Source organism: Phaethon aethereus, assembly GCF_964289735.1.
Source record: "Phaethon aethereus genome assembly, chromosome: 2".
NCBI lineage: Eukaryota > Metazoa > Chordata > Aves > Phaethontiformes > Phaethontidae > Phaethon > Phaethon aethereus.
In genome coordinates this window covers 171,773,781-171,801,640 of record NC_138582.1, presented here as the reverse complement: position 1 = coordinate 171,801,640, position 27,860 = coordinate 171,773,781, and the positions used below count along the sequence as shown (strand labels likewise).

Sequence of the window (27,860 nt, the reverse complement as noted above, 5' to 3'; positions counted from 1 at the left end):
TGGCGACAGACAGAAATGGCATGGGATGCAGGTGGAGCATGGATGGAAGCAGGAGAGGCTAAGGCAGTGAAGGAACTCACACCTCTACTAATCCAACAGATTTATTCTGTTAACACACTTGCACCATACAAAGTAGCACAGGTCACCGGGCAGAGATACCAGCCCCTTACAAAAGAGCATGGACAATAAATATCTATCACACGTCTAGAGAGTTGAGAGCAAAACCCGCCAGCCCCCGAGGGCGGCTGCGGTGAGAGCAAACTCCAATAAATACAATATGAAATACACAGTCTGTTGAGCAGAACTCATTCAAAGTGCTTAGGACAGAGGAAAATATCAAGTCATACACGGCATGGAGCACAATCAATACATTCAGAATCACAACAATGGCAGAAGGGCAGCGGCAGCGTCTCTCTGGAGCGTCCTACACACCCCCTCAGTCCGGGAGCACCCCATGTGCTTTGGATCAGAAAGGGACATGAGCCCCACACGCCTGGGACACCGATTCACTTGCTTTGGGGCCCAGAACAAAACAAAGAGATTGAAAGAGAAGAAAACTAAAGAGACACAGATGGCTGCTCTGCTGCGAGGAGGAAGAGGAGGAGGAGCAGGAGTCCATGCAGGCTGCAGGAGGTGCAGTAGGGAGGAAGGAGCTGAGTGCTAGCGGCAGGCGCTAACAGCAGCTCCTGCAGGCAGCAGCAAAGCGTCTTTTGGCCCATCCAGCTCCACTCGCTGCTGTCGCCCGGTCCCGGTGGGTCTGCAGGTCTTCCCATCCCATGAGGGTCGTCCGCCTGGCATCCCCGAGCACGGAAAGTGCCTAGACAGCATCCAGCAGGCCCAGAAATGTCCCAGCTTAAAGTGCAGGTGCAGGCCGTCTCAGCGCTTCCTAGACTTTACATTGGGGGGATTTAAAAGGCTCCTGCGTGTCTCCGAGGGGGGGACCCATGCTGGCTGGAGGGCGGGCGAGCCTCTAATCTTAGATCAATCCCAGTGCCCATCCCTTATCCGGCCCTGGAGAGGCAATGAAAAGTGAGAGAATTTGTACAGAGGTGCCGTGTGTAACCACCTGGATCTTCTAATTTGGAAGGAGTTGGAAAGGCCTTTTTGTTGATGAAAAGTTGGAAACAGTGGCACATATCTGCAAATATCGAAAGAATAAAGAGTTTGGCAAGTTATACTCAGAACACGGACACGAGTCTGTCAGCGATGGGCGCCAGCGGACAGGCAGACAGACAGGCCACGGAGCCAGGCGCCGGCGGCAGCAGCAGTCGGGGTGTGGGCTCCAGCTAGCGGGGCCAGGGTGGGCCCTCTCGGGCAGAGTCTGTCTCCACCTGGTGGTCTCCGGCACGCAGACCCCCGCCCCTGTGGCAGCGGGGTGCGATCCAGCGTGGGGAGCAGGAGGGGAGCAGGAGGGGAGCAAGAGCAGGAGAGGAGGAGAGGAGGAGGAGGAGGAGCAGAGGAGGAGGAGGAGAAGGACTGGACGCGAAGGAGCCCAGCACAGCTCAGGACTGGGGCTGCAGCTGCTCCAGGAGCTGAGCCGGAGCAGGGCCCTGCCCAGCGCCAGACCTCGGAGGGGCCCGTGCCCACCTGGGGGACCCCGCGGGGACGGGGGCGGCTGGCTACGCCTACACTGCCTGCCTGGGAAAAGCTAGCGGCAGGAAAACAGCCTTCCCTTCCTTCCCTTCCTTCCCTTCCCGTCCCTGCTCTCCCTGGCCCTGTCCCGCTGTGGGAGGAGGTGTCGGGAGCTGCTGCTGCTGCCATGACCAAACGGGGTGAAGACCTGATGTGAGCCATGTATGTGCACCAGCACAAGAGCAAGCAGGTGAGCGTGAGCCCCAGCACCGCGGCGAGTGAGCACGAGCCCGGATGAGCGCAGGTGAGCCCCACAGCGAGTGAGCAAGCTTGAGCCCAGAATGAGCGAGCAAGTGAGAGCCCTAAACGGATGATGACGTCCACAGCAAATAAGCGTAAGCCCCACAGCAAGCCGCCCTCCTCCTCCCCACATGAGCGTGTGCCCACACCAAGTAAGCAGAGCATGGGTCTCCAGGAGGAGTGAGAGAGCGTGAACATGAGCTGACGGCGAGTCCAGAGCCCGCTGGCGCGCAGGCGAGCAGAAGGATGGGTGGCAGCGCATGAGTGCACTGGTGCACAGCAGCAAGCATGAGCAAGAGAAACGGCGGGGCGGGAGGAGAAGCATCCATCAGCACTGAAGTGCAACAGTAAGCACGACCACTGACAACAGGAGACCTACAGGGCATCTTCAGGGAGGCGCGAGCACACAGGGGAGGGGAGTGCTGGTAAGGAAACAGCCATGCGTCAGGAGCAGTGGATCTGCTGCAAAGGGTGGCGTGTGCTGGGAGGGGGGTGGCGGGGGACAGCCTACCTGCCAGGCAGCATGGGGCGAGCACGTGCACTGGGGAGGGGCTGGGAACACGTGCGCACAGCGAACGGGGAGGTGTACGAGAGGCAAACGGTGGGGAGCGCACGGAGCGTTCGGCACGCTCCAGGATGGCAGAAGCTGGGGCAGATGGGTACGTGCCCAGCATGAGGCGTCGGGGGAATCTGGGATGCCGACAGTGCAGTGAGAGGGATGGGGCGCGGGAATTTATGCGGTCTGGGTCCAGAGCAATGGCGACTGTTCACACAGCATAACACGGTGCAACACATACACGGGCTTTGTGGTGGCCAGTTCCACAGAGAGCAGACACAGGTGTACTGAGCAATGGTGGCTGGAAAGCACATTTAGATGGGGAGGAGGAGAGAGGCCTGAGCCCAGCACATTTACAGGGGCACCAGGGGGGAGAGGAGCACATATACACGGGGAACAGAGGCTATCTACGCTAGACATGGGGACTAGGACCGTGGGTGAGCTAACAGCGAGGGAAAACTCACGGGCTGCGCTAACAGCGAGGATAAGTGTGTGGGCAGGACTGTGCGCGCTGCGTGGACGGGTGTGTGCATGGTGTGAGAGCGTGCTGAGAGGCAGGCTGCAATTCAACCAGCAGAGACAATAGCTGCAACGTACCCTGCACCACCTGGGGCCCACAGCTTCGCTGGCTCCCTAACGCCTCCCCTCCACGCCCCACAGCAGCTCCCAGGCGCGCTGCTCGAGTCACACAGGCATGGGGTTTGGGTACTGGAGCGAGTGCGGCCCAGTGCCGTGCGCCGGGCTCTGCACAGCACCACTGGCACAGCACAGCTGGCACCAAACAGGAGGCCCCGTCGCCAGGGGCTTCGTGCCACGCTTGGGGGCCAGGGCCCCCAGGAGAGGAACAGCAGAGGTCACTGGTGCTGTGCACGCACAAAGTGCAGCTCTCCCCAGCAAAGATCAGGGAGCTCCGCTCACACACGTACACACACACACACACACGAGCGTACCCCATGCACACTCCTACGTGTGCAAAGAATGGCTTGTTCTCAGGCACTCCCCCTTCCACCCACACACCCACCAGAACCAGCTCTCAGCACCACGTCCCTTCAGCACGCAGAAGGCTCGCTCCCTCCCGGCTGCACACGCACACTCCTGCGGGGACACCCCCCCGTGCACCCCCTGCAGCCCCTGCCGCCCTGGCCAGCACAGCAAGGTTCACCTGGCAACTAGTGCACGAAAGCCTTTGGGGCGAGACTGCTGCCGACCCTCTCCCGCCCCTTCTCCTTGCCTGATCCTCAGAAAAGTCATCCCAAAGCTCCTCCGACCCCAGCGTCACTTACCGTGAATATGTTGGAGCGCCGCTTCGACTGCTTGCGGATGGGGGTGGGTGTGTTGGAGGCAGCAATGGTCTCAATCCGCAGCTCCCGCTGGCTGATGCTAGGCGTGGAGGGCACAGAGGAGGAGTAGTCGCTGAAGGCTCCTCCACCATTGGTGGCCTAGGACAGAACGAGACAGGACAGTCAGAGACAGGCAGCTGCCCAGGGGCACGGCTGCGGAAACACCTTGTACACCGGGGGCAAGAAGTGCAGCACGGGACCGGGGCAGGGGAGGCATCCTATGCCATGCACTGCTCCTGCCCAACGGGGGATCTTGGGAAAGCAGTTTCCCTTCTTTCTGCTCTAGTTTTTCCACTGGTAAAATGTTAAAATTCTGAAATCAACAGTGAAGAGCAGCGAATGGACAGAAACCTGACTGCGGGCTGTCGGCCGGCAGCCAGGGAAGCCCTTCCAGACAAAGGTCTGGAGCAGCCCTGCGGAGGCAGCAATGCACCGCTCAGCCCCGAGCAGCAGCGGCTGGCTCGTTCTCGGAGGGGCACGGCCGGGGACACCTCAGCGCGCTCCCTCTGCAGAACACAGGGCAGGCGCAGCCATCCCTCGGACGCTCTGCGGCGAGAACCCTCCTCTCTGCAGAGGCCATCAGACATGAAGCTGTGAAGCAGCCCAGAGCCTCCCTGGCTCTGAGTCCCTTCCGTGCCTCACGACGACAGCTACGATACCAGGGGACGTGTGTGCCTGTGACTCACGCCCTTGCCTTTCCCATGTCCTGAACCACGGGGTGCCAAGCCCAGGCTCTATGTGAAACACATCTCTGCGGCTAGTTTTGAGGTTTATCTGAGCAGTCCCCGAGGGTGGCACACACCACTGGTGCCTGTGGACCACTGCGGCCTTGGCCGCAGTGTCCCATGTCTGGGAACACGTGGGACAACACGCTGCATCTTCCCTAACGACTCCTTCAACTTCAGGGGGAGAGGAAGATCTAACCGTGCAGTCTATGCAGCCATCTCAGCAACGCATTTCTTTCAGACAAGTCGCTGCTCACACACTTTCTGCTCACGCAAGCCCTGCAGGCAACAACCTGGAAACGAGCCTACACGGCATCCCGAGGAGCAACGCCTGCAGGAGAGCATTTCAGATCTGCAGCACAGGACAGCCTACGACGACAAGGCGCGTGGCAGCCTGAGCTCTCTTTGGCAGTTCTGCTGAGCTTCGAACAGCACTTCAAGACCACATTGAAGCAGCTGCCCCTAGAAGGCTCGGAGAGCTCCGGCACCCCTCGCGGGGAGCAGCCTTCCTGCTCTCAGCTCACGTGCTCGCAGAGCCGCGGCGTCCAGTGGCTTTGGGACTTCCTCCACTTCCACCTACTGCTTAGAGCAGAAAGTGCAAGCACATGCGGGATGAGGATCTACCAGAGGTGCTCAGTGAGAGAACACCTGCACGCGCACGCAGTGCCCGGCAGGATCTGAGCCTTATTCCGAGACAAGCAGGTAAGAAACGTTCGAAGCGTGAAAGAGGCTGTGCAGGCAGAGCAGCGGCCGCGACCCACGGCCCGGTCTTCCAGAAAGGGTGCAGCTTGCACTCAAGCTATGGATTGTCTCATTTTTGATGAGAGAAACGGGAGAAGACGCACAAAGGAGAACTTGCCTTAAGAGAGGAAAGAGCCATCCAAGAATCAGCCCAACTTCTTCCTCTCTGAGGTAGCACAAGGAACTTCGAGTGAGTGCGGCTAGGTGTGCCACAGGGGAGCCCTGCTCCGAAGGACTCCGGGATGGACCTTCATAGCCGCACCTGAGACCTTGCCAGGGCTACCCCAAGCGCCGGCACAGCTCCGCAACGGTCTGCCCGCAGCACAGCACTGCCTGAAGCCAGAGCAAAACGCCCTCCCCACAGCAGGAAGGTGAAGCCCATGGGGAGGCATGCTGCCTTGACATATGTCCTTGAAGGCCACCGTCTCGAGGTGGGTCTGGAAGACTCCTTGCTGGAGACGGGGCAGCACCAAGCAACAGATCCTCTGCAGCCTCCCCAGCTCTGCCGGTCGCTCAGCGGGGAAAGAAAGCCTCATACCGAAAGGGAATCATCGGCTTGAGCTCCTACCTGCCACCAGCCTGGCAGCACATGTGGCTCAAACCGAGGAGCTGGAAGCCGGACGGCTGCTCTGTGGCTTTTAAGAAAGCCTTGCTGTGAGCAGGTAGCCTCCCTGCAAGTACGGGACTTGGACTGCCAAGTCTGTCTGGAGATGGGAAAGCTTCTGGTGCCCCGAAATGCAGAACAAGTGAGAACCTGGTCTGCTCGTACTTCTCTGCGTGTAAAAGAGGCCGGGCACTCAGTCCAGAGAAGTGAACGTCGCCAGGGAGCTTCTCCGGAGGCTGTCCAGCTGACAAGCCCTGCACTGAAGGAGGGAGTTCTGCTGTCACGTCCCAGGGAAGGGAGGACCACCAGGGACATGGAGAAGCAAAGCTATGTGCCACCCTGCCAGTGAGTTCTGAACCTTTAACAGAGAGAGCTCCTGAAAACCATGGATTCACCACTGCATGCATTGCTCTGCAAATGCTGCAACGAAGGTACAGATGCAGAAAGCTAGGGCTACCAAGTCAAAGAGAATTTGCTGAGACAGCTCAAGTTTAGGATCAAGCGTAACAGTGTGTATACAATCAGTATTTAATTGATGCACATGTGTGAACCATGTAAAAAAAAGAAAAAGATTCAAAGGGTGAGGGAGGAGATGGCCGATGCTGCAACACAGAGTTACCTGTTACCCAGGAAGGTGAGCCAGGCAAGGCTGCCAGCAGTCCAGAAACCACTCTGAGGTAGTATCCTACTGGCTAAGCTCTGCATATTTCAGTAACCTTGTCAGCACATTTATGAGGCTATGACCATGGGAAGGATTCAGTTCAGAGGAGGCTGTAGAGTTTGAGCTCCTGCCATAGCAGCTGGGACAAACCCCATGGATGTCAGGTGATGGACACTAAAGGTCCTAGGAAGGAATCTTGCTAAATTGTGGTTTATATTTTACATATTCCCTGTAACCTTGTTTGTAATTTTTGCCTGAACAGAATCATTTTCCTTAGCCCCTAAGTTTGCAGAATCACAGAATCACAGAATCATTAAGGTTGGAAAAGACCTTCATGATCATCAAGTCCAACTGTCCACCCAACACCACCATGTCCACCAAACCATGTCCCAAAGTGCCACATCCACATTGCCTAGTGTTGGAGACAAGTCAAGGTTAGTCTTTCTCGAGCGACAAAAAACACAAGCATTTGAGTCTGCTGCCATCCCAGAGACACCCAAACCTCAGAAAAGGTTCTGGAACTGAAGAACGCCTCACACCAAGCTACAAAGGCAAGTGTGAGGGCTGGTACCATCCCAGGAGCTTGGGAGGCAGAGGAGAAATTCCCCCAAAGATAGACAGCGGTGCAGCCTCTGGCTACACAGGCAATCCTGAGCCAGTACACCGCTCAACTGAAGCAGGCTGCTCTGAGACTTCAGTAGGGATCCAGAGACCCAGAGCAAATCACAGGGATGTGGGAGAACCCTGACAAGACGACAGGTCTGGGCAAATACCTTATTTTTGCTCCTGGCAGCTACTTTGCTGATCCACCTGAACAGCCATGTGTGGTCGCTACTGAAATCTAAGAACACAGCGGAAGCTGAAAACTTAGTAAAACACATGCGGGACAAATCCTTCCCATTAGTGTGTAAAGGGTGAGTATCGATAGAGCCATAGGGTGCCTGAGCAGGGAAGAACTCAGCTGAAGTTAGATGCAGTAACTCTTGGTATAAAAAGGCATGAGGTGGAACAAGGAGTGAAATTTGGGAAAGACTCTGAAAGGAACAGTGCGAACGACCAGCAGCCACCAACTCAGCATCTGCACAGGAACAGGGAAGAAGCCAGAGGAGCGTACAGACAATGAAATGGAGGGCATCGTGAGCTGAGCAGGCTACGGGACAAAGGCTTCCACAAGGAAGTGCGAACGCCTGTTGCTTCAGCTTCCAAGACGCATGCGCTGACTGAACTCTGCTGCGACATGCCGCAACCGGCAGGGAAGCCCTGGTTACCGAGCACAGGTGAGCTGCAGTTTGTGTTTCATTTCACTTGCAAACTTTGACTTTCCACCTCTTTCACCTGCTCTCTTACTAAAGTCTCGATAAATGCACTTTCCGGTGTCACCGAAGAGCCCGTGTATGACCGCAGACCAAGGCCACCAGAGTGAAGCCGTGACACTGGGTAGTCCTGCACCAGGAGGGCAGGGCTGGGCTCGCCCGGGCACGCCGGCAGCATGGCAAGGCCCAGCAGCGGCTCCCAAGGCCTGGGGGACTAGGCAGCTCGCTCCACCAGCCTGCAAGCTCGGCATGGGGTGCCTGTGTTACCTCCCACCAGCTGCTGGGAGTGAGTTTCCAGGCAGAAAGACAAACCTCCATCCCACAGCAGACAGGCAATGATGACCCACCCGTAGCCTGGGGTACTCCTAAAGGCAATGCAGGTTCCCTGAAGAAAGATGGGGAGAAGGGCAGCAACAGTAAGGAAATCGGGTGGAATAACTCTCGAGTACTGCAAGCACCCACTGGCCCGAGAAACACCCACCCACGCCCTCAGGCAAGGGACAGCAGCTGCCGGAAGGGAGCAGGGTGGAAGTCAAGGGCAAGCTGAGAACTGGGCTCCCGAAGCCATCTAACCTGCTCGCCCAGGCAGGACACAGGAGAGGAGAGCCCAAACCTGCGGGCAGGCAAGAGCCATCCCTGGGGGCTGCAGGGCCCGGGGGGATCTCAGGCGTCTGTCTCAAGGGAGGCAGAGCCACAGCCCACGAGCCGCTGGAGGGCCCTGGGGACAGATGGTCCTGGTGTCCCCAAGGGAGCGTGCCGGACTTCTGGGACTGGCCCTGCCTCCTGCCACGCCAGAGGAGCAGGGAGATGCCGAACACGGCACACAGGGTCACGGACCTGATGAGCATGTCTGGTGCACTCACGAGTGCTGGTGGAATGCCCTGACCACAGCTGACCCACTACTACAGCTCCCTTTCTCTCTGCCTCGATGGGAGCAGCGTCCTCTGAGGCACCAGGCACCACTGTGGAATAAAAGCAAAAGAACCCCAAAGCTCCTGAAGACAGAAATGAAACCAGGGCCTTTGGCTGGTTCAGGAACCGTTTCATAAAGAGGATCACCCACTGTGCAAGCACACCAAAACACCTCACACAGGACCGCTGTCGCAGAGCCCTGCCGATTTGGGAACTGGGCACAATCATGAAGGTTTGGAAACCAGCTACCACCTCACACCAGGAGAAGAAAGTCCTCCAGACAGATGGGTGACAAAATCACCAGGGTCCTCTGGGGTCTTTCCTCTCACAGTAATTGCAATGGACTGGCCAGACTGTCAGGAGACCAGACAAGCAGCGGCCATTTCCGAAAAAGGTTAGTTTGGCTCAACCCGCAGCATCAAACTATTCCAGAAAAGATGTCCCCAAAGCTAGGTTGAGAGGCAGGGCTGGCTCCCAGCTCCTGCCTCCTGTAAGCAACCCTCTGTGGGGACAAGTGCCTTCTGCACTGACAGCTCCAGAAGACAGAGCTGTCCCTGCGCACACGGGCCAGGGGACCAGGCACCAAGCGGAACATCCTTCTCGTCGCAGACCGCACCACCCCTCCGGGCACAGAGCTATGAAGGGAGGCAGACCTCAACCGCAGCTCCCCGCAGAAGGGAAGAGGGACAATCCAGGGGGAAGGGAATGCTGTTGCTCCCTTTGCTCCCTCATAAAGGCAGCCTGCTAAGGGGAATGAAACGCTGCTGGAAATGCTGTAACAGCCCAGAAGGGACAGGGCAACGCTGCCACCACACATGGCCAGCAGCTGCAGGCAGCACCTCTCGACAGCCAAAACCAGGCCCTGTAAGGACAGAGCAGTGTACAGGCTCCCAGGGGCTCCTCCTGGCCAAGCACTCAAGACGCAAATGCCAGTCCTGCTGCTCCCACAAGTGGCAGTGAGAAGAAAAAGAGATCCCTCTGTGCCAATGTGTGTCTTGCCTGCGTACACCAACACCTAGGTGCGGCACAAGGCAAACAAAGGCTCCTAACTGTATTCTTTGTCTGGCTTCTTTCCATCTCATCTCCATGTTAAATCCTGTGTTTCCGAACCCTTCCTGAGATTCTTTTCCCTGTGCCAGTTCCTGCTCGCTTACTTGCGAAGGCAAGTAAGAAACCTTGGCGAGAGCCCTGTACCCTCAGGTAGAAAAAGACAGAACATGGCACTACTCTGCAAAGACCTTGTCACTCTCTCGTTCGTCCTTCCTGCCAGCGCGCAGCCTGCTCGTCTCCTCCCAGAGCTGCCCCGCTGGGTACCAGTGCCAGGAGCAGAGGACACCTCCCAGGAACAAGACCACCATCACACAGCTCCACAAGAGGCTCCGGCACTTCTGCAGCGCAGACCTGGAGAGCAGCGCGCAGCAGGACTCCGGAGCTGTCGGCACCCCGCTCGCTCCAGTGTTAGGGATAGCTGCTGGAGCTCGCGCTGGAGGCTGTACCCTTTGGTGTGTCACCACCATCACAGTGCCCTCCTGAGCAGCGATTCTGGGCTCTCTTGCATCCCTGCTGCAGTAACTGCCTGGTCGCTGTGCTCACAATTGGACGTGTGTCCTCCTGTATGGGCAGCAAGCCCGTCTGTACCAGAGTGCGTGGGCTGCTCTGCCCGGGTCTGTGTCAGAAACATCAGGGAATCAGCGAACTTGTGTTTCTCAAAGCCAGCTGGATTTTCTCCGAGGCCAGTGGGAAGCAGTTCCAGAACCTCAGTCCTGAGCCCAAACAAGAACAAGGAAATACTTCATGGTCACTCACCAGTTCCATTACTTCATACTCTACTTCCAGAAGTGCTTTTTGTAACGGAAGAGAGATGCATGAACACCATGGCAAAGATTACTGCAGCAGGTCACTAGGAACCGAAAGGTTTATGGTTGAGCCACAGAAGACCCAGGGAACAGAAATCAACTTCGATCCTCACTGCAGCGTCCAGGTTTGCTGATGCAGGAGGGTTTAGACAGGCACAGAGCACGTACGGGGGAGGGAGGACAGAGGGAGGAAGCTCCAGAAGGACATGGCCTATCATTATTATTGACACTGCTACAACCCAGGCAATCAATAAATATTTCTTGCTTAGAAAGGCCTCACAGTTAGCCACAATTTCCCATTAGCTGCGTGCTGCGCTGCTTCCCTCTGACAGCTCTGGTTTCCCACCAGAACTACCCAGGTCCCCCCGGCAAAGCCCCAGGAGCACAGCCAGGCACTGAGAGTGGAGGTCCCGTCTCAGACCCGAGGAGCCAGCATTCACCTCTACACAGACGTCGTCTGCAAACTGGGCTGAAGGTCTTCTACAGGGAGGAGAGGAATGTAGGAAGGTTTCTGAGCAAAAACCTCTAACAAAGCTCAGGACACGCAGTTAGAAACTTCTTCCGATACCCAAACTTTGCTTCCCCATGCCCAGTCTTAAATCCACCCCTTCTGTTTCCAACTTCACTACAAACATGTTGCCCAGCACAGCAAGTGCCCTTAGTACATAGAATCACAGACTGGTTTGGGTGGGAAGGGACCTGTAAGGCCCATCTAGCCCAACCCCTGCCATGGGCAGGGACATCTTCAACCAGAGCAGGTTGCTCAGAGCCCCGTCCAGCCTGACCTGGAGTGTTCCCAGGGATGGGGCATCCACCACCTCTCTGGGCAACCTGGGACAGGGTTTCACCACCCTCATCGTGAAACATTTCTTCCTTCAATCTAGTCTAAATCTCCCCTCTTGTAGTTTAAACCCATCACATCTTGTCCTATCACTACAGGCCCGGATAAAAAGCCTGTCCCCATCTTTCTTATCAGCCCCTTTAAGCCCTGGCAGCTGCAGGAAGGTCTCCCCGGAGCCTTCTCTGCTCCAGGCTGAGCCCCCCAGCTCTCCCAGCCTGTCCTCCCAGCAGAGCTGTTCCAGCCCTCGGAGCGTTGCTGGGGCCTCCTCTGGCCCCGCTCCAGCAGGTCCATGTCTCTCCTGTGCCGAGGGCTCCAGAGCTAGATGCAGCACTGCAGGGGGGTCTCCTCAGAGCAGGGCAGAGGGGCAGAATCCCCTCCCTCGCGCTGCTGGCCACGTGGCTTTGCGGGCAGTCCAGGACTGTTGGCCTTCTGGGCTGGGAGCGCACATTGCCGGCTCATGTCCAGCTTTTCATCCCCCAGGACCCCCAAGTCCTTCTCCATGGGGCTGCTCTCCATCCCTTCATCCCCCAGCCTGTGCTGATACCGGGGGTCGCCCCAACCCAGCTGCAGGACCCTGCACTTGGCCTTGTTGAACCTCACAATGTTCACCCGGGCCCATTCCTCGAGCTTGTCTAGGTCCCTCTGGATGGCATCCTGTCCCTCGGGCATGTCAACCTCACCACTCAGCTTGGTGTTGTCTGCAAACTTGCTGGGGGTGCCCTTGATCCCCCTGTCTATGTCATTGCTGAAGATATCAAACAGTACTGGTCCCAGTACGGACCCCTGAGGGACACCGCCCATCACTGATCTCCATCTGGACATTAAGCCGTTGACCACTACCCTCTGGATGCGACGGTCCAACCAATTCCTCATCCACCCAACAGTCCACCCATCAAGTCCATATCTCTCCAATTTAGAGAGAAGGATGTTGTGGAGCACCGTGTCAAAGGCCTTACAGAAGTCCAGATAGACGACATCAGTAGCACCTCCCTTGGCTACTGATGTGGTCGCTCCATCATAGAACATATTTGTTAGGACCCTCTTCTCATACTTTGGACATTGAAGAAAATATTAAACAATTGTTCAGCTCCTCCCTGAGGAACACTTCTCTTGGCCATATTCCACCCCGTTTCCCCTTTCAGTACAGACTGCCTCTCCTTCCCAACTCGTCTCTGACCGTTTACAATTTGTCTGCTAATAAAATTACCAGATACATTCAAACTGCATTCTCCCTGGACTTTGCTCTCTACCTTGGAAGCCTCCTGCTGAACTTCTCAAAAAGCACACATATCCAGACATACTGCAGGGCATGGTATGGCTGTGTACGTTTTGCAAGCAGCTGTGCTCACTCTGCTTATATCCCAAGCTCACGGGACACGAGCAAGGTCTAATCAGGAAGCTACGCAGCTTCACCAGGTAGCCCTGGCTCATTCACTTGCACACAGAGACTTCATCTGAACTTGCTGGTGTCCAGGTGACCTCCTCCTCCTGCAGCACCAGGCAGCTGGCACAGGTCTCTGCAAAAATCTGTACACACCTACTCGTACCCCAGCTCTAGAAGCCTATACAGTCAGGTATAAACTTCATGTGGGTATTTAAAAATTATGCAAGGGGCCAACCAGTGGCTGCAGACAGTAATCAGGTTTGTACAGGAACAATCTCTTCTGTGGTGGAGTACCAGAAGTCCTCCCGGGGCTGAGAAGCTCAGATATACCCTAAGGTTCAAAGTCAACCTCCTTAAGAAAAACAAGGGTCAGTCTGGCAGAATTTGTTTTCCTAAACTTGATTTGCATTTTCTTCAGTTTCACATGCTCCTCTGAGTCCTTAGCTACTCTTTTCCTCAAAAACAATTCCAAGCACTGCTCGCTGCGGAGGCAGCCGAGGGGCTCACAGCTGCTCTGCCTCCCCTCTTTCATAAGCCCAGCAGCTACACTTGCTGCTCCCCAGTCTGACAGCACCACACCAAACAGACAGATTTCCTTAAGTCCTTGCTAGAGATCCTGTGATTTCCTGTGCCAGGTGCTTCAGAGCTGGAATCTGTTGGCTTGACTGCCCCTGCGGAGCAGCAGAGCCCAGGATCTCATCTTCCTCATCAGAGAGCCAGGTCAGCATTTGTGAGAGTGCTGGAAACTGCAGCAAAGCCCTAGTGCAACTAAGGCGGCTGCCCAAAGGATCTCCTTTACCAGGCACTCATGGTGGCAGCCTGCTTTGGTTTCTGACCTGCCTCTCCTGCATCAGTTCTGGTTCTCCAGAGTCACAGAACAAACGCCTCCAGCTTCACCATCCTCCTGGCATGGAGACCTTGGCAGCCCTGCCAAGCTAAAGCTGTGCCAGAAGAACAGCTCAGAGCCCTTCCTCTGGCAGAGCAGAGGAGCACCTCCTCCTCCTCTGTGCTGCTCCTTCAGTTCACCACTGAATTCGTCCCTCCACAAACACATTCCCTAAGAAGCCCACCTGTATATGCATGGAAGACCATCAGCTTCTTGCTTCCAGCAGGACCGTGGGCAGCTGTGTCCAACCCAGGCTTGCCTGTCCGGCCAGGGCAGCCAGACGAGGACCCTTTCACATATCTCCTTCCGCTCTGCCCAGGAGCTTCCCTGCAGCCTGCTCACAGCTCCGCGGCCAGTGCCTGCAGAAGCATGCCACAAGCTTTGGAGACCATGAGCCAGACCCAACGGTTTAGACACGAAGCTTGACCTCAGGGCAAGCACCAAGCTGTTCTGGGGTACAGACAGAAGTTCCAGGGTGACAGCTACTCTGCTCTTTCCAAAAGCTACTCCAAGGCTGTAGTGAGAGTCTAAAGCTAGGGTAAACACGCTCTGTATTGAGGGAACTGAGTGGGTGTGGAGAAGCATGTGGGGTCCCTGGCTTTCCCCATTCCCATTTCCCACCTGGTTGATGTGAACAGAAGGAATGGAGGCCGCAGAGACAGACGAATGGCTGGGTGAATTGGGCAGGGACTTGCAGGGACCGATGGAAAGCTGCTGTTTCTTCCGTAGAGCCACCACCTTCTGAGCCACTGGAAGAAGGGAAAAAGGGACAGGGTCAGAGTCCAGAAAGCAACTTTCTCCACCCACAGATTTCTGGAGGGCTTTAATGACAACCAAGCCCTTCATCTGACCGATGCCAACATCTGGGGCTCAAACTGCGCTACCCTGTATTAACGGGGACGATTTCTGCAGAAGGCCCAACCTCTCAATCCCCACTGCCTGCCGCTGCCATGCAACCCAGCTGCAAGGCACAGCGTTTGCCTGTGGCTGTTCCAGCAGGCAGCAGGGCAGGCTTCCCACGCCGGTCATGCCGAGTGCCCGAAGGCCACCCGCCCTCTTGGGTCTCACACAGAGCAGCGACTTCACATGGACACCAAGGAGCCACCCGGCGCCCTGGGCTCTTGCAGAAGAATCCCTGGGCAGCCAGAGTCACTTCTCGGTCACCCCCTTACAGCAGCCACAGGGGCCAGTTACTGAACTGAACAGCCTGGGCAACGCCATCTCCATCAGCCTGGGCCTTTGTGACCCTCATGGTCTCCAGATGTTTGTGAGGAACAACTCTCCCAGTTTCTGTGACCTCACTACCTGATGCCAACAGCTGAAAATTGCATTTAACCTTCCCAATCTTCTACCTTTTCTGGAAATAAACATCTTGACCAAAAAGCATGACAGCAAACAAGCTGGGCTGTGGGGGAATTCAGGAAAATACATGACCATTCCTCATCTTCTCTTGCACACTGGCTGGGTAGCCCCACCATCACAGGAGAAGGCACCTTCCAGATGAACACAACTGAAAGCCCTGGGAACGTCACATGTCCAACCCGGCATGCCTCGTATCATGCACCCTTGCGATAAAGGAGCTGCCTCATTGCCCTTCCAGAAAGACTGAAGATGTTGCACCACACGTGATGTGACTTGAACCCGTTTAGAAAAGTCAGATGCCGACAGCAACTGCAAAATCCCGCCACCTCACAGCAATGCCACCTCCCATACAGCCAGACCAAGGCCTGTTGGGCCACTGTTGCTACCTGCTCATCTGATAAAAGCCGGCAGCCTGTCCAGACTCCCAAGCTAAATATTAGTCCCATAAATAGCAGCAACCCCTCCTACAACCCCCAAACAGACCACATTAACCTCCTGTTTTTTCCTGCTCTCCTCTGGCCAGCTTCATCCACTGTTCACCACGTAAATCATCTCTTCTCCAAACACTGGCCAGGCACGTTGCGAGCTCAGGCACCCCAGCTCTGCAACATGCCTGAACTCCATGTGCTGGCTGCCTGGGAAAGGCCATACAAGGGACTGGCAATGCTACAGGGATGGACGTGTCCTCTGCTGACCGCCCAGGACCCCGCAGGCTCCAGTACCAACGGCTTTAACCCAGGCAGGTCAAAACACAGCCCAGCTGACACGCCGTGTGGTGTTTGGCTGTCTCCACGGAGAAGACAGCCTGGGAGGGGAGGTGGAAATTGGGGAGGTCTGACACAGGGGCAATCCAAACACCTTGGAGTGGTTAGGGAAGGAAGAACTTAGAAATTACCCGGCAGAGAGTAAGACAGGCGAGACCTCTTCTACCACGCAAGCCTGCAGGGCTCGTTCTCTGTGCTGCTGAAGTGGTTCCCAGCCAGACCCCCGACCAGACGGCTTCCCTGGCTCGGTGGAGGCACTGACTTCAGGAGAGCAGCCAACAGCCTGCCCCAGCAGGACTAGCCTCATCCCCACGGGCTCAGAGGGCGAGTTCACCCGCGTGAAGCACAGTTCCCGCAACAGGACACACGGTCCCTTCCACCGTAGGAAGCGTTTTCAGGACACCACAGCAGGCAGAAAGCCACCGACATCCGAGCGCCCACAGCAGAAGTCGGAGCGTTCCAGAAACCTTATGCAGAGCGCAGTCCAAACTAGATCGGGAAGGGGAAGGGAAGTCCTGCATGGCTGAGGAGAAAGCCTTTCCCCCTTCCAGGGCAGAGCACTTCATGCCATTCAGGACAGCTTCCCACAGCTTTACCGACGGCGGCAGATTCAAGGCAGGAGGTTTCTCAATGTCTAGTTTTAAAGGAAGAGGCAGGGTGAAAGTGGTCTCTTGAAACAGGGAGGCTGAGAAGGCCACCAGCAGGAAAAAGAGAGCTGGCCAGAAAAGATTCAGAAAAACTCCTCAGCAATCCCTGTCCTGGGCGAACAGCCGGGCAGAGGCTCTGCCTTGTCACTCACCCATTCGTGGTCACAAAGGAATTAACCATGAGGCCAGCAAGACCACACCGGTGTTGATAAAATCTCACCAATCCTTAACTGAGGCATCTTGAGGCGGCCTTCATGTTTCTGCTTGCCAGGCAGAGGTTCTTCCACTTCTTGAACACCAGCCAGACTTTTTCAAGGATAATTTCTGTCACCCCTTAAGCCAGCCTCTGGGATCACTTGCTTATCACGGTTTCTTTGGTTGCTACGTGCAGCTCTGTGATGTAGAACCAATAAGCCCTGCCCCGGCCACAGAACCTCTGTCCAAACACATTGCTTGGCGTTTGTTTGCCAGATGTCATGCCTGGTGCTCCTGTGCGTATTGGCACTCAAGCATCACACAGTATTTTAAAGCACACCGCAGCACCTTGTCTAGATGTTCTGGAGAAACCGCCAGGAATGGTCAGCTCTGGTAGGAGTATCTGGACAGACAGGAGGTGCATGTGAAGGTCCCCAGTGACACACCAAGGACCCTACAGAAAACAACGTGGGGTGGGGTGGCACCTTACGGAGTTGCAGGGCCTTGCCCACATCCCTGTGCACAAACTCTCAGCCTCTCCCTTGAAATTTTCCTGCCAAACCGTTCCTCAGAAGCATCTCTCACTGCCCTGGCAGACTTGGCGATGCCATCGATCACCCCAATGGCCGGGAACAAACCAACTCACACCCAAGCAGAAGGAGGGACGCCGGCCGCCCAGCTGTCCCGCTCAAGATGCAGAAACCCAAACAATGCCCTAGGCAGGAGAGCCAGAACCACCCCTGGGCTTTCAAGCTGAAGTCCAGGTCTGCAGCCCCACGGCTGAGGGCGAGCGACGGAGAGCGGCAATGCCGCCAGCACGTCAGCAGCAGGGTCTGGCGGGCCATCGGGGGAGGCTGCCTCGCACCGCCGCCTGTCCTCCCCAGTGCCCAGGGCCAGCGGGAAGAGCGGAGAGCTCACCCGCGCCTTGCCGCAGAGGCGAAGCCAGGGAAGCCGCCGCAGCACTGGGCAGCAGCGCTGCTGTCCCTCCTGTGCGCTTCCAGACCAGGCCTGGGTCACTCCTCCCCTTCAGGAACAACGCCGAGATAATCACTGCCAAGGGGCTCTCAACAATTCCCTCTCTAACCTTTGCTTGGTACAGAAATACTCTTAAAATGAAGCCCAAGAGCTGAGGCACCCCCACAGCGCTGGCTTGTTGCTATTGTCCTAGCATCCTCTAAGTTCTAGGAGATTCCTGCATACAGGAGCTCTGTGAAGGCAATTTTGAGAAGAAAAGCTCTTTAATCATACCTGTCCAGAGCCAAGAAGTCAGAAGGCAGGTTCAGTACCAGCCTCCCACCTCACCGGGACCACACGGACCCACCCCTCAGGGCGGGCCCACCCCTGGTGAAGTTCTGAAACTGCAGTTGGCATCGGCCGTGTGCTGGACGCTGCAGCACACAGCCCACTCCTCCTGCTTCTGCCAGGGTCGTCTCCTTGCGGTATTTGAAGCCACAGGCAGTCTGTCCCATCTTTTCAGAGAAGCAGTAACTGCAACAACATCTGGTGCTGGAAGCAACTTGGAAAGGATGAGAGAAGTACGGTTCCCACGCAGCGAGCAGCGTTTCCAGGGGGACTTCTGCCAGACCACGCACGAGAAACCAGCAAGCAGAAAGCTCCCCCCTTCCTGCACGCCATGCATCCTTTTCACAGCCACCTTCAGAAGCCTGACTGCCTGGACAAAGCCTTCAGTGCTCCAAAAGATTCAACACAATTACAGTGGCACACACTGTCACATACTTGGTCTAGATCCCTGCACAACACAACCACAAACCAAATACCCAGGAACTGCTCTAGGCGTGGAGGAGGGGTCCCTGCTGCACCTGCCTGAGCAGGAAGGAGAGCACCCCAACAGCTGGAGGCACCCAATTCCTGGAGAACCTCTGAACAGTCGGTAAATGTGGAGGTCCGAGGTTCTCCTTCTTGGAGCTTCCTCCATGCTCAGCAGCACCATGTGCAGACCACGGGGCGTTTGCAGAGACAGCAGCTTGGGAAGGAAGAGCACTAGCCTTAGCCTCCAACTGAATACCGAGAGGCAGGATGGTCACTCCCTCAAGCTGTCATGCTAGACCAGCACGACGTTAACTTGCAATCCAAAAAGGTCATCAGTGATTGCTCGTTGTTCGACCAGACGGTGGCATGGAAGGGCTCTCTGGGAACAGGGCTGCAGCACATGCTCTGCACAGCATGGACAAGCAAGCCAACCTTTGCAGCGAAAGCAAAGACCACCATGTAGAGAAGTCTTCCTGTTTCTGTTGTGGGAAATCGACATCTTCCCCTGCCTGCATGGGGCAGGTCTACCACGGTCTGGGCTGAGCAACTTGTGTTGGAGAAACGATAGGAAGACGAGTAACTGCATTGCCACGCAGGGCAAGCTGCTGACACAATCCATGACTGCCAGCACTCCACCAGATCCCAAAACAGATGCATCAGGACCCACCAACGCTCACTGGGAAAAGCTGCCTACCCACTGCGAAAATACCTCATCCCACCAAGTCCGCTTCCTCTGAAACTGGATCCTGGACGCCCTTGAATAGTTTCAGATGCCAGTGACGGCTGAGGCCGACGTGTTTGGCACAGCTCTCCTCAGCTCCTCGCCAGGGCCTCCTGCTCCATTCCTTCCCTCTCCACAGCCATGCTCGGGAGCATCTGTGTGGTCCTGCAGCTGAGCAGGCAGGTGAGAGCATTGAGTACCTGAGATTTACTCCAGATCTCCTACGCGACGGTGCGTCCCTCTGCTCCATTTGCAACTCCCAGTTACCACACTGCTTTCTCCAGAGCTCCGAGCAGCACACTCGGCCAGGACACCGACACCGGCAAAACGGCAGCAGCAGGCACGCGGCACCGTGTGGCACGCAGAGGCAGCCTATGGCACGGCACAGGGAACCGCAGCAGCGCGGACAGCTCCTGCATACACAGACCCAAAGGCCAGAAGGATCTCCCTCTTTTCCAGGCTGACCTTTGTGTGCTGCCAGCCACCAAACTTCACCCAGCCTATACTGCACCAGTCACCTGGGTATGCGGTGAGTCTCCTCCGCAAAGGGATGTCGTCTGGATTTGGAGAAAGTACGAGAGATGCAGAATACAGCACTTCCTTATGCATTTTTTCCAACAGTTAATGAAAAGAGAGTTATTTATAAAAAAAGTAAGGATTCTTTAAAATTTGAATTTGACTGGCTTTGGCTTCTAGCATTAACTCTCTGCTAGCCTGCAGAGTCTTAGTATCTGTGATTTTCTCCCCATGTAGATAGGTGCATAGATACTCTTAGACTGTAATCAAGTCACCTCTCAGTCTTCTTTTTGATTTATTCAGTGGATAGTCTCTTTTAGTGTGTCTCACTATCAGGTATTTTTTCCAGCCTTTGATTAATTTTTGTAGCTTTTTTTTTTTGTAATCTTTACAGTTTTTCTGTGTCCTTTTCAAGCGCTGACACCCGAGTTTGACAACACTCCAGCAATGGTCCTCCTGCTGCCCTGTACAAAGGCAAGAATCCATCTGGACTTCAAATCAGTGCTCCCCTGCTCACTGGCCCAGGGACAGCATCAGCCCTCCTGGCAGGGCAGCCCACGCTCCTTGCTCCGTGCAGCATCAGCATTTGCCCAGACTGACATCGGGTTTGTATGAACAGTCTCCGGTTAACACACTCCTTGGGGTCTTCTGGATTTCCTCAGCCTCATTGCTCCTCACATGGACAAACCCGCTCCCTTGCCTCCTTCCTGACCACAGGGACAGGCTGTGAATAAACCCAGACAAAAGATGAAGCACAGTGCTTTGCCAGCACTCACTCCTGCGCCTTCAAGCAGCAGCTCAAGGTCTACCACCAAGCTTGCTAAGCAGCACTGGTGCTAGAAGCGGAGTCCCAGTCTCACATGAGAGCTTTCATCTCGCACATTGCATTGCTTAAAGTTGTGTTGTCTATGCTGCTATGGCCAACAAAGGGAAAAAATAACCCCAGAGCACAATTCATTCCATCTTGAGATTAAAAAAGGATGAGAAGCAGCCTAACAGACAGCAGCACCTAATCCTGCAGTGCCTTCCCCAGCCCCTTCCCAAACCCACCGGCGGCTATTCCTCATTGTACTGTCCTTCAGAGAAGCAACACAGCAGAACCAATTTGAAGGAACAAGCTGAACAAATTTGGTGACACACAGTGCCAAACACTTTCCAGAAGCCAGGATCAGCTGTGCCCACAGCCCACCTGCTGTTGCTCTCTCCAGACTTGCTCTGCAAACTGCTGAGTTGGTTTAGCGGATCCTCCCCTTCCAGGTCCGCTGCAGTATTCACTATCATCAGCTATTCCCAGCTGTTCCTTCCACCATTCCTCCATTACTCATGAGGACGAGGAAGAAGGGGAGACTCATGAGCAACCCCCCCAACAGGGACACCCCAGCTTCCCCAGGAACAGCAAGGCAATGCGGAGGCTGCTGGATGCGGAGGGGTTCGCTGCCAGGCGCTAGGTGGGACAGTTTGAAAGGTCGCTTTCTGGGCTGACTTCTCAGACTGTCTCAGAGGTGGACCAGCAGCAGGAGAGCAGAACATCTCTACATGCGCTTGCATAAGAAGAGCAGCACCGTGACTACGACCCTCAGCCCTGCAACAGGAGGTTACTGGAAGGTGACAGACTTATGTAGGGGATCACCAGCTCCAGCTCAGAGGATGGAGGCACTTGAAGCCGATGACAGCCTCAGTCCTGTGCCTCGCCCTCAGCCCATCTTGCTCGCTGCAATGAACCAAGCTGGATTTTTGAATTCAGGCTCAGTCCTGCTGCACTACTATTTCCAAACTTTCTTCCATGCGCCTGTTCCACTTGCAAACACTGACAGCACAGCTCTCCTTTCCAAAAGCAACTCTGTCCCCTCCAGCTGCTCAGCTCTGCACAGACTCTTCCTCACAGACCCCCAGCTGCTCTCCAGAAGACAAGGTAGAGGAAAGGGACAGGGCAATATGCAGCCCTATTACAGCGCAGGGTGCCAGTTTATTTAAGCAGACTGCAAACTCCTAGGATGTGGTGTAGGTTCCCTCTTCCACGTAGAGCATCCCCGTCATGCAGACTCCTCTCCAAGACTAAGCAGAAATACTCTTCCACACTGTTCCCATGAGGAACAGCCGCCCATCTGGCTGTCCTTGCTAACAAAGGTTCCCTTACCTAACAAAGGTTCGGCAGTGCTTCCTCCTCTCCCCCACCAACAGCAATCAAAACCCTCTCTGCAGCCTCCCAAGTCCTCTGCAGGCTCACACAGACTGCTGCGCTGCACAGGCCCACCACGGGGATGCAATCGTCCCCTGCAGCCCCCCCGCTCTCCAGAGCGAGGGGCTGCCCAGAGCACAGCCCCAGCGAGAAAGGCAGGAGAAGAGTGCTGCCCGGCCCTGCTCTGCACTCCCTCGTGCACGTCCCTCCGTGCCACACACACCGCAATCCTGCCACACATGCGGCACGTCCTAATCCTCAAACTCAGCCTGCGTGTGTACAGCAGCGGCGCTGCGCACGACTGTGTGCCTAGCTCCCTTGGCCTCACGGCAGCACGCCATTCCAACAGAGAGCCGGCGGTCTAGGTAGTGTAAGCCCCCTCCCTGGGACAGCATTGCTGGCCTGTCTCGCCCGGACACCCTCCACCAGCCGCAGGTACCATCCTGGAAGACTCTCTCCACGTTCAGCCCGTAGGTGGCACAGGTCTCGTAGTACGTGCAGCGCTTCAAATCATTGGAAAGCTTCCGCGCCCGAGAGTCATCAATGACCCGGGGGTTCGTGGCGCTGATGGCATCTGGAAACCGAAGGGAAGGAGGTTAAAAAGCAAGCACCCTGGTTCCATCTATCCGCAGGTCCCAGAGCACCCTCCTGACCTCTTTCCCTCCCTTCACACACTCAGACACCCACCTTCAGAGCACACCTCCCATCCCACTAATCTCTTAGATTACAGTTCCACATTTGTAGAAAAATTTATTTGTTAAATGAACCTTTCTAAATGAACCATTTTTTCAGTGAACCTTATTCAACCCTCCCAATATCCAGCCACTGACGCTTCTGAGGACAGAGGGCAGAAACCAGTGGGAGGTGTGGCTGGCAAGGCAAGGCAGCCTGGACGTTAGGAACGGGACACACCACCACAATTTCGCATAACCGTGTCATGAACAGTGCCGCTGTTGAAGACACCAGGACGCTCAGTGACAGCAGACAGAGCGCTGGGGGCAAAGGTGCAAACAGACTGACCTTGGGTCGAACTGCAGCCTCATCTGCATGAGGATGCACGGTGTCTACATGCGCTAGAAATTACTAACATTGCCATCTGTCCATGTGTCACCGGTCATGGCTGCTGCAACAAGACAGCGCACTCATCTGCATGTCTGCCTCAGTTGCAGAGTAAAATGGATTTGCCAGTCTCCATCATTTTAGGTCTTAAGGACATACCCTACAGACTAAAGAATCAAAAGGGCGAAATCATCTTCAGTTAACTGGGAAAACCAAATCCACTAGGATGCACTCACAGTTGAGGCCTTGGTGGACAACCCTAAAAAACAGGCTTAATTTGTATTCCAGATGGCTGCTAAATGCTCGCATGTTTTGGAAAAACTACCTTCCCATGAGGAATCTGCTTCCTTGAAGACATGCCAGGGACACGCAGGGGCTGCAAATGAACCCTCTCAGGAGGAGCTGAAGGAGTCCTGGGACTCACACTGTGAAAAAGTCCCCCTCAAACTCTCCAGTGGGTTGCTTAGCCTGACTGTACCAAGGCTGTGGCTCTAAGTCTGCGCCAGCAATGATCACCGACTCCTTTGCCCCACTCCTGAGCCTCCACAGCACATGCCTGCAAGCCTAGCGCCGTCCTGAACCAAGATCACTCAGTCCTGACATTAATTCCACAATCTTTAAGTATCAAAAGTTTAACAACTTTGTTCTACGCTTAATCTGGGGTCCAGAGCAGACGCCCCTGCAACTCCCCTCCTGCTGCCACCCCGTCTTCCCAGCCTCAGGGTTTCTTCTTCGCCAGAATGGGTTGCACTGCTCAGGAACTGGGTCCTGCCAAGACCTTTTCCCCTCACATCCTCTGTCCCCTGCTCCGGCTCTCTGACACCCAGACAACTTCTGCAGCCCCAGGCTCCCTCCTGCTTGTGCTTTACGGCCTACAGGCAGGAAGGACACTGATTTTGGAGGAGCAGAGCTCAGACATCTGCAGTAATGCCCTCGTTGCTGCCCCTCCCTGCCTCCTGGGCACCTACGGCGAGGCTTTCGGAGGGTAGGCTGCCTCCAACACAAGCTGTGCAAGGCCGGAATCACAGTCAAGGGCTGCCCTCTCTCCCAGCAGCCCCTCTCCATCGGCAGCTCCTTGCTTGGGCGCGTCTGAGGTGCCCAGTGGGGGCTCCAGGCACTGTGTCTCCTGTCTCCACTGGCAGCCTCAGCTGTGGTTTCATGACAGTTCCCTCATGGCCTCCGTCCCAGTCCCCAGCCCTGCAGGGGAGGGGCAGGGGCAGGGGAGGGCAGTTCTGGGCTGCTGCTGCTCTTCCCCGTATCCATGTGCACTGGCAGCACCTCAGGGGAGACGGTGCTCCACAGCTCAGGCCCCTTCTCGGGGTGCTCACAGCAAGTCGCCATCCCCCCACACCCTCCCTGCTGCAGCTCGTCCCAGAGGACGGAGGGCAATGCACCAGCAGAAGACCCTCCCTCACCCAGGCCCTGGCTCCTGCCTGGGCCAAACTGCTGCAGGCAGAGCCCAGGAAGGCAGGCAACGCCAGCAGCTTTGGGCATTTTGAAGAGGATTGTGGCTCCCTGAAGTACGGCAGCTCTCTGCGGGAAAGCCGAGATGGCCTGAGACAGAACTACTCATCTCCTCCAGAGCCCCAGACGAGGGGCCTCGGCGTAACTGTCCCGCATACAGCTTACGGACTGGGATCTCCCGACGTGCTCGCGGGGCTAGCATGCCGCCTTCTCTTGCCCGTGTAGACACGTCACCAGTGCAGGGAGGATGTGGGGAGGAAACCCGGCCGCTCCGCTCTCACCCTGCGTGCCCACCAGCACCATCGGCACCTCCGCTGTGTTCCGGTAGCTGCAGAGCCGCAGGTAGTAGTTGTAGACTGTCTGGAAGCTGATCTCATCCTCCAGGCTGAAGACAAACACCACAGCATCGACCCAGGCAGCAAACTGAGGGAGACACAGCAGCCGTCACAGCCCAGACAAGCGCCCCGGAGCCCCGTGCCCGGAGCCGCCAGCAAGGCGGGCACGCGGGGCGCGGCGGCCAGGCTCAGCCGAGCGCTTGCCCCGGGCCCTGCCGCACGAGCTCCCTGGCACCGCAGGGAGGCCCTGGCGTCAGCAGTCACCACAGCGGTAGCCCCTGCTCGGGCCTTGCAGTCCTCACGTCCTCCCACGGCCAGGCCCCCAAGAGGCAGCCGGGCAGGTGCCTCCCCAGGAGCCCCCCAATCCCTCCAGCAGGCCAGGGCAGGAAGGCAGGTACGGGGCTCCTACCTGGAGTTCGGGGGGGCCCCCTTCATCTCGAATCAGCAGCAAGTAACTCTGGCCGTCCACCACAATCTCCTTCTTAAATCGGCCACCTTGGGAAAAGGGCAAGGCGGCAGGTCAAGCGCGGGCAGGGAGCAAGCAGAGGGAACCCCCTAAGAAAGGCCAGGGGCGGCTGCAGAGCCCTGCGGCAGATGAGGGGCAGAGGTGGGGGTCGCCTGTAGAGCGGGGAGAGGAGCAAGGGCCCAGAGCACCCCCCAGGCGCCCCTGAAGCCAGACCTTACCCTCAGGAGACTCCTCCTGCACGTAGGTGCCAGTCAGGTAGCGGTGCACGAGGGCCGACTTGCCGCTGGACAGGTTCCCCACGATGCCCTGAAAGAGAGGCGCGCATCACCTGCCGTCCAGGCGCCCAGCACGCCGTCCTCTACGCAAGGCCACCCTTGCGAGGCGAGACAACCTGTCACCGGGCACGTGCCGGGGATGGGCAGAGACCACCACGAGAGGGCACGGGGGAGGGCACAACCCAGCTGGTGCTCGGTGGGAAGCCTGGGGGCATTAACTGGTCTCAGCCAGGCAGAGAGCAGCAGGTACCAGGGCGCAGCCACCCACATGGAGGGTCGTGAGGACCCTCGCCTCCCCCAAGCAGGCACAGCCCCATTGGCGCCACTTCAGCTCTTCGTGGGGTGTGCCTGCCCTCCCAAGCCACAGTCAACTCTGAAGGAAAAAACCCTCTTCTCCCAGCCCACACATCCCAAATTTTGGGGAGTTACAGCTCTTGACAGCACCTGCCGGGAGGAGGAGAGCAGGCTGGCCACGCGTTGGGTACAGCTGCTGCTTCCGATCCCAGCAGCGAGGCACAGCGCTCGCTCCCCGCCGCGGCAGTGACGCTGCTGTAGCGGAGCGCACGTTTCCCACTGGAGCTGGCTGTGCTGCCTACACAGAAAGACACCTAGCACCAATTTTTAACCAAGTTGAAAAATAAAGATACCTAGCATCAATATTTAACTGGGATGAAACACACTAGGCGAGGGGTCTGTCAGTCTGGATCACCCTACAAATTTGCTACAAAATGAACGTAGCTGTCCCAGGATGGGTCAGCCAGACAGCCCAGTTTTTCCTAATGTCAGCATTTTCCTGACAAATTATAAAACCTCTGGTGCCTGAAGGCTTGCAAGTGTCCTTGCCTGCCGATGGGACAGGAGTCCTGGGGTAAAGAGGCATCTTCTGCCATCCTTGCAAAAAATCTAGCTCTGACTGGCCAGCTTATATCCCACAGCTATTCCCCACACCCACGGGGACAATGCAGCTCGCGGAGTGGGCTCTTGTGTTACTGAGCATCCCACCTTGTGCTCCTCTAGCCTCTGCCGCAGCGTTGCTCTGATGGAGCAGGAACGCCGGGGCGACGCAGGGGCACCCTCCACCCATGCTCCTCCTCCCTCCTCCCGATGCCCCAGACCCATGGAGAGGCACTCTCGGCCAGGAGCCGGGAGCGACGTTCCTAACCCACTTCTTACGCAGGCCGGTGCACCTCAGAGTCCTGGCTGGCGGAGAAGGCTGGCAAGCTCCTACCAGTCATTCACCGTGCAGAGCCCCGGAAGCCGTCCTGGCCGAGCCGGCGCCACAGTTCACCGTACCTGGGCGCAGCAAGCTCCCACTCCTTCTCCGCACAGCTTCCCAAAGAGCACCTGACCTGCCTGTGGCTTTGTATAGTCTGACCTTACCGTGGGTCTTCTCGTACGTAACCGCTGCTTTAGGGCACCCTATACCTCCTCCCATGTCCAAACCACACTCCCAGTGCTCTCAGAGAGACATCCCTGGGGTGGGTGTCCGGCACACCAACACCGCCTGGAGCGCCTGCCCGTACTGCCCCACAGAACACGGAGCTGGGGGTTTCTCCACTATGGAAGGTTCACGCTTTGTCCCACCAACTCTTCGTCGTTGTTGCCCAGTATACCATCCACCCAAATGCTTTTGTAGGCATCCTCCTTCTCTGTCACCAGGATTAATTAGCATGGATTGTGGGGACTAGCTGTTTCACTGGGTTTTAAGATATCTGGTACATCTACCAGACGGAAGCCACCAGAGACATCCCCATGCAGACCTCCCAACAGGGCTGACGTGTTTCTGGAAAATCCAACATCCCCTGCATGTCCACGGCTGCTTCACAGCAAATGCACAGTGACATTAAAGCGTCTGGCAGTACACCGCTGACCTTGCACCCTTCCTAAACCCGCCACTGGATCGGACCACGAGCTTCACTGGGGACGTGCGGAGTGCCTGCATTTGCTGGAAATACCAGAGTCTCCACGGAGGTGCGACGCGGGCCCGGTGGGCGTATTTCTGTGCAGGATGACCCAGGCAGAAGTATCTTTACGATGAAAATTTCAAGCAGGCACACAGCACTGAAAAGCTAATAGCGCTTGTGAAAACAGCACATAGTCTTACACGTACAAGAGACAAAATCAAAATCCCAATCCCATCACTTGCGTCCAAATGTCACCCAGGTATCGGAAACCGGCACGAGGCACGTTGGCGTCGGAGCTCTCCACTTGCCTGCCGACTCAGGGAAGAGCCTGCGCAGCTGAGCAAGGACCAGCTCCTGCCCGAGGGGTGCTGTGCCCCGTGCCCTCACTCCATCCACGGTCACCTCAGCCCGGCCCCTCCGAGCGCCAGAGACGAAACCTGCTGCGCGCTCAGCGCAGACTTAGCCCGGCAGGGGACATGTCGCACCAAGAGCCCCGAGTCCTGCCCGCTGGG

At 56.5% G+C, this 27,860-nt stretch overlaps 1 protein-coding gene across 2 annotated transcripts in view; it reads right to left on the bottom strand.

Annotated features, from left to right (window-relative positions):
• Positions 1-1,075: 1,075 nt before the first annotated feature.
• The window catches only part of LOC309417833 (arf-GAP with GTPase, ANK repeat and PH domain-containing protein 3-like), a gene marked incomplete at both ends in the record, with an annotated part of 85,779 nt that continues 58,994 nt past the window's right edge, over positions 1,076-27,860 (bottom strand). Inside the window, 7 exons of one of the 2 annotated variants that reach the window (XM_082015400.1) lie at positions 1,076-1,138; positions 3,712-3,867; positions 14,313-14,440; positions 22,285-22,419; positions 24,650-24,791; positions 25,113-25,198; positions 25,388-25,475. In XM_082015400.1, coding sequence (XP_081871526.1) covers positions 1,076-1,138; positions 3,712-3,867; positions 14,313-14,440; positions 22,285-22,419; positions 24,650-24,791; positions 25,113-25,198; positions 25,388-25,475 — 798 coding nt within the window. The remainder of the gene's footprint in view (positions 1,139-3,711; positions 3,868-14,312; positions 14,441-22,284; positions 22,420-24,649; positions 24,792-25,112; positions 25,199-25,387; positions 25,476-27,860) is intronic. The other variant, XM_082015401.1, reaches the window with a different exon arrangement.